The sequence below is a fragment of the Rutidosis leptorrhynchoides genome, chromosome 2 (assembly GCF_046630445.1).
Source record: "Rutidosis leptorrhynchoides isolate AG116_Rl617_1_P2 chromosome 2, CSIRO_AGI_Rlap_v1, whole genome shotgun sequence".
Lineage (NCBI taxonomy): Eukaryota > Viridiplantae > Streptophyta > Magnoliopsida > Asterales > Asteraceae > Rutidosis > Rutidosis leptorrhynchoides.
In genome coordinates, this window is record NC_092334.1 from 492692613 (window position 1) to 492699167 (window position 6555).

Consider the following 6555-nt stretch of genomic DNA (forward strand, 5'->3'; position numbering starts at 1 on the left):
TGCAAGCTTCTAAAATCCATTTATGGATTAAAGCAAGTATTCAGGAGCTAGAATCTTAAGTTTGATGAGATTATCAAAGAGTTTGGTTTTTCTCAAAACCAAGATGAGCTATGTGTTTACATTAAATCTAGTGGAAGCAAAGTAGTCTTCTTGATCTTGTATGTTGATGACATACTACTTATTGGAAATAACATTTCAACTTGCAAGATGTCAAGTCTTGACTTGAAAACGTTTTTCCATAAATGATCTTGGAAAAGCTACTTATATACTAGGAATCATGATCTATAGAAATAGATTCAAATGGCTTATATTTTTGAATTAATGTACATATCTTATCATGCAGAGATTTAGCATGCATTACTCCAACCTTGGAACATTGCATGTTCAAAAGGACATATCCTTGAGCAAGTCTCAAAGTCTTATCACACATGATAAGATAAGACAAATGAAATGTATCCCATATGCTTCTGCTATAGGATTTATTATGTATGCCATGTTATGTACTAAAATGATGTCTCGTTATTTTTGAGTTTGACGAGTCGTTATCAACAAAATCTAGGTTAAGAACATTTGATTGTTGTTAAGAATATTTTTAAGTATTTGTAGAGTACTAAAGATATGTTCTTGGTTTACGATGGTTTGGAAAAGGAGTTAAGTATTAACCATAATACATATGCTAGTTTCCAAACTGATTGAGATGATTCTCGATCCCAGTCAGGTTGTGTCTTTGTCATGATGGACGAGACAGTTAATTGGAATAGCTCAAAGTAGAGCATTGTTGCACATTCTACAACAAAGGCAGAATACATTGTTACCTGAGATGCTCCTCAGAAAGTTGTCTGGATAAGGAAGTTTGTTGTTGAACTCGAAGTAGTTCCCAACATTAAATCTTCTATGAAAATGTATTGTGATAGTTCGTCGCGTATTATACTTGCAAAATAATCACATATACATTAATCCATCTGACACATTCTTCAAAAGTTTGACTACATTCATGAAGTCGTTGAGAAGAATGATATTAGTATTCTTAAGGTTCATACAGATGATATCGTGGCTGACCCGTTCACGAAGCCCTTGATGCACAACAAACATGATGATCAGGCTAGTAATATTGGACTTCATTAAGCTACTAATCTTTTTCATTTGTAATTTAGTATTTGGATATTTCTGGAACATTAAGCAGTTTTATCTTGATGAATTGAAATACTTGGTATGGTCGTTTTCATTTATATTACTATATTCTATATTAGCATGTTTAATCCATGAATAATTATTGATTATTCTAAATCTCCATAATCAGTCATGTTATGGAAATAGCATGAATTAAGATTATTATGAATGTTTTTATTCACTGATGGTGAATAGTAAACTAGCTGAGGCCAAAATTCATATGTATTCATTGATGATGAATATTGGAATGACCCAATCATGAGATGTCACTACATGGATCGTCTTCAAGAGTGAATCTCATAATGGTTAACGTTATGTCTTTGTGTCCTTAGACCTGAGATGTATATGTTGGTTTTTGATTGTATGACATATTATACTTTGATATGGTTAAACGTTATCCTGAACAAGGTAGTTATAAAGGTCATCATTGAGTATGATGTGAAGTACATGACGAACACATATAGTCAAAATGAGATTTATTCCTCTATGTGAGAGTATGATACCAATGGGCCCCTCGATGAAAGTGAATGGATATTTACACGGCCGTATCCAAGCTATATTGATTGATGATCAAATTTAACTTGGTGATCACATTCGAATTTTCTAGATCGAGAAACATAATTGGTTGACAAATGAGAATGACTAGATCCATGTCTCATGTCAACTCGGTATCGGTAATAAAGGGACGATAGACACTCAATCATTAAATCATTTTAATAATAATGATAGTTCGTTTAGCCGAAACAAACACTTGTATATTTTCGGGGGCATTGACGTGTTACTAGACGCCAATATATGTCTGTATAGTTTTCTAGATGTTATGACATACACAAGTGGGAGTTTGTTGGTTCAGTGTGCATGTCATAACACAAATCTATACTACCGATTATGTACAGGCCTATAGGGTCACACACTTTAGCATTTAGACACCAGTTATTATATATTGTTGATATATAATTTAAACTATAATTTGAAAAGCATTATTTAACTAAATATGATTTAATTAATTTTATTAAAGAAAAAGATTTAAATAGTGGAGTGGGTGAAATTATTGGTTACATCAACATCAATGACAACTCACAATTAAAAAGCAAAGTATTAAACGATTTTAAGATGATTTGATTTTCATGATTTTCTTATTCATTTTTTGGTCTTATATGATATGATTTATGATTATAAAAAAATAAGAAATATGAAGCATATAACCACATCTATCTTCTGGTACTTTTTTGGTGGGGTCTACAACCAATAAAATATAATGGGATTGTTGATCTTTTCATTCAAAACACTCTCCACAATCAAATAAATATGAAAAATACAGAGTGAGAGAACAAAAAGAAATCCATTCATCTATCTTGGGTGAGCGACTGCGCAAATCAAAAAGAAAAGGAAAAATGTTTTCCACTCGCATCCTCGTTCATTATTGAGAAGCAAGCATGATGAATAAAAGGATTGTTGTGATTTTGCTTTTCAAATTTAAAATTGAAAACAATATTGGATATTGTTTTTGGGTTATATACGGACTAGCATCCGATTGGTGTTGCTTGACGTGTTGTGTGGATCAACCATGGAGATATTCATACACTTTGAATATATGTTTCAACTTAGACGTGGACAATTCTTTCTACCGTTCTTTCATCGCTCGCTAAAGGTATATCTAAACTCCTCTTTGTGAATTTTATTAGTTGACAATTATTAGTAGTGTAATTGGATCTTGTTGGGATCATTAATCGTGTGAATGTTTTACTTGAAAGTTCATATTAAAATAAATGATGTTTATTTTAAAGTTAATAATAGATGTTTATTTTCACATTCCGCTGCGTTTATAAAATTTAAATGTACACACGATTTTCCATCACATTGGTAAAATATCCAAATGATAATACTAATTTATATCATTTATCATCATTGTATTATTATATAAGGATGGTGATATTTCCAAATTTATTTTTGATACATCCATATAAATGTACTAATATGCCCTTAAATGATAACTTAAACAAATTGTATGCTTGAATTTATTTGAGGGCATTTTAGAAAGATAACACTAAATTGAGTTAGATTTATCAAATATAAGTTTGGAAATATCATCAACGACATATATATATATATATATATATATATATATAGCTGTCTCCCTGTCTATAATTCTTCTATACTGTTGCTTAAATATATAAATTGATTTGCAGTCCCTTTTTAAACGCAAGTATAGGGAAGTGATCCTTCTGACTTTTAATCCAAACACACCAATTTATGTAAACTGACAGTTTATGTAAACTGAACCACAGAAGTTATTTACTTTCTCAGCATTTCTTGTAAAATATCTCCGACTACTCTAAGTTTAATATACTAATACAGTAGTACTATCTATGAAGAAAACTCTGTCCCCTTCCTTTACTCTTATGGTTCTTCTTCAATTTTTTTTTTTTTTTTTTTAATTATTAACCTGGGTATCCAACAATTTTAACTGACTACTCGCTTTGCGAGCAGCCCGGAGTTATTGCAGACGAACCTCCGTAGCCATGAGGGAGAATAACTTTGTCTAACCTAACAATGTGGTTCTTCATTATTACAACTGTCTAACCTAACAATTAAGATGCAACAGTAGAAGTTTACTATTCCTACTAACAATCCCACATTCGGCTAATTCACTGCACCCCAATTTCACTTTCTCCCTTAACTTTAGGTGTCTAATACAGAATGTGTTACCTTTACGTATGAATCCCGCATTCGGCTAATAATAATGATGGCTTCCATCCTTATTTTCTTTAGAGTTCTGAATGGCTGTATCATTGCAGATTTGGTTTATAGTTAGCAAGTACTGTAGTACTTTTCACTAGGATTGTCAATTCGTGACACAACAAACTTAACACGAATTAAGCTTGACATAAACTTGACACTAAACTACATTAGGTCGAAAAAGGATTGGCACGAAACTGACATGAAGTTATTCAGATTGGGACACAAATGAGAGTATTTCGATGTCAAAATTGTCGTTCAAAGTTTTTTTTTTTTTTTTGAGAGAATACTAAAATGGCACATATTGTGGGTACTGTAAACTGAAGCTCTTTATTTAATTTAAGGTGCAAATGCAGCTTCTTATCATCCATACATGATGCACTTATAAGTGCTACAGGGAGATGATAAACAAATCTATTATCTCCATTTTACTTACAAAGAGCAGCTAAAACCCGACGAGGTGGCTCAAATGCACGTCGCGCGTGAAGTACCGCCAAATTATCCAGCAGCAAAACATCACCTTTCTGCCATGGTATTGCCACACTTTCCTCCTCCAATAGTTTCAAGCAGTCATGTATGACATGCGCTGGCAACGGCGTACCATCCCCAAAAGTCACCGCCTTCACTGGATCATTCCTTGCATCTTCCCAACCAGTATACGCTGCCACCATGCTATTAAACCATATTTTTCGTTGCCTCGTTTCATCATATTTGATAGCTGGAATTGGCCCCATTATTGTTTTCACTCCATCTTCCGTCCATTCTAGCTTCATCCCAAGCTTCTCAGCCCTACAATTTACAACCATAATTCAATAAAAGCTTCCCGCTTGGCTTACGGAATCCAAAGGGATTCCGGCGGAAGTAAAATTGAATTTAGACACGCGTCGTATCTAAATTCAATTACAATTCCACCGGAATCTCATTGCATTCTGTGAGCCAAACGGGGCTTTACATTATCACTGGCTATCATATTATGACAACGTACACATAATCACAACTTTCAAACCTTTCTGCAGCGATCGTTTTGTCTTTAGTCATGAATGTGGATACCCAACCACGACCGATCGGGGATGAAGGATCGTCACCTTCACCCAATACTCTTGTATAGATCAATCCATCTTGTTCCAATTTATCAACAAACTCAGGGTACTTTTGTTTCATCTTATTGTATATCACATGACTAAGTACAATAGGTGTTTCGCCCCCAATTTTCGGTTCCAATTCACAAAAGAAAAACACCTTCTTAGGAAACGTAGGTACCTGTACCAGTATAATGCATATTTAGAGGAATCATCATAAAAAACCCTAATGTATCGTTTAATTTAGTTTAATTTCAAAAATTAAATCGGCTGTTAATCAACTGAATCAAAATTAGGTAAATCAACTGAATCAAAATTAGTTGATTCGGCTTTATAATCATCACAACCAGACACTACAATACAAATTTTTCAGGGCACGAATTAATGTAAATTTGATCATATATTTCTAATTAATAAGAAGTAAATTAATTAGAAACAAACCTGAGCCATTTCATGATGAAACGGAATCTTCTGATCAGGCGGCGATTCATTAGAAGTAAAAACACGTCCAACAACATTAGTCCTCGGGGCAGCGCCGCCGACGTACGGAAGTTCGTCGTAACCGAACGCTTCAACGACGTCGTTGAAGTCAGAAGCTGAAGAAACTGAAGAAAAGCCTCGGAATAAAATCGCACCGTTTTTGTGAAGTAGAGATTCTAACCATGGTTTGTGATCACGGATGACGTCATTCAGATGATGATCCGTGAAGTTACGGTTAGGGATTAAGACTGTCGGAAACGTGATTCCGGCATCGGTGTATTTTTTCTGTTCAGGTAATTCTGATTGGATTAAGATATTTTCAGGCATGATTAGTTTTAAAAAGCTAATTAAGGTTAAGCAACTGAGGAGCTTTCTGAATATAAACAACTATTTATAGCTACTGATTTATTATAGAGATAAAGCCATTGAGGAGATGAGCTGACGTGGCAAATTCCACTGAGACCCGTTTTTCGTCTAGGTTCAGAACAATAGAGTAATCTGAGAGCGACAGAAGATTAATTCAAGGGAGGTGATGTATTCAAATGTATTTTTGATTGATCCAATGTTATCTTTTTAAAATATCCTTAATTCAAGGGGAGGTGTGTAAAATAATGGTGTTATATTAATAGTTCAGTATTGAGATGTGTCAAATTAATAATTCACTTTCATAAATAGAAAAAAAATAAGAAGCTTAATTTCTATTATGGTCTTAGGATCTGTTTCAGAGCTGTAATTTGGAGAGAAAGAAATTGATTTGGAAAGAAATCAAAATCACAAATGTGTTCCCTAGTGTTGACAGGAAAGAAAGAGAAGGGAATAGATGGTTATTTTACTCTTCATCCCTTCCATCTAAATTGGAAGGATTTGAAATCCCTCTCATTCATTCACCTTCCTTTCATTTTATTTCCTTTATAAAAAACTCGGGATCCCTTAACATTTGTGGATAGGATTAAAGTCAAAAGAAAAGGTAAGAGTAAAACTAGAAAGTAAACAGAAACTACAGTACTTTTATTACATTTCCTTAAACTATATGTTTTTTGTCGGTAGACTATTAATATGGGACGGAGGGAGTATGATTTAAGATCAT

General features: G+C 33.5%; 1 protein-coding gene across 2 annotated transcripts; it reads right to left on the minus strand.

Moving 5' to 3' along the window:
• Positions 1-4220: 4220 nt before the first annotated feature.
• Positions 4221-5997, minus strand: LOC139892698 (clavaminate synthase-like protein At3g21360). 2 transcript variants are annotated; one of them, XM_071875813.1, is made up of 3 exons: positions 5430-5997; positions 4895-5169; positions 4221-4698 (listed from the first exon to the last, which is right to left on the minus strand). In XM_071875813.1, exons 1-3 carry the CDS (start codon positions 5793-5795, stop codon positions 4338-4340), a joined length of 1002 nt encoding a protein of 333 aa, XP_071731914.1. In that variant the 5' UTR covers positions 5796-5997; the 3' UTR covers positions 4221-4337. The 2 variants fall into 2 exon arrangements, with proteins under 2 accessions (XP_071731914.1, XP_071731915.1); XM_071875814.1 differs by having other exon boundaries at positions 4916-5169; positions 5430-5992.
• Between the last annotated feature and the right edge of the window lie 558 nt (positions 5998-6555).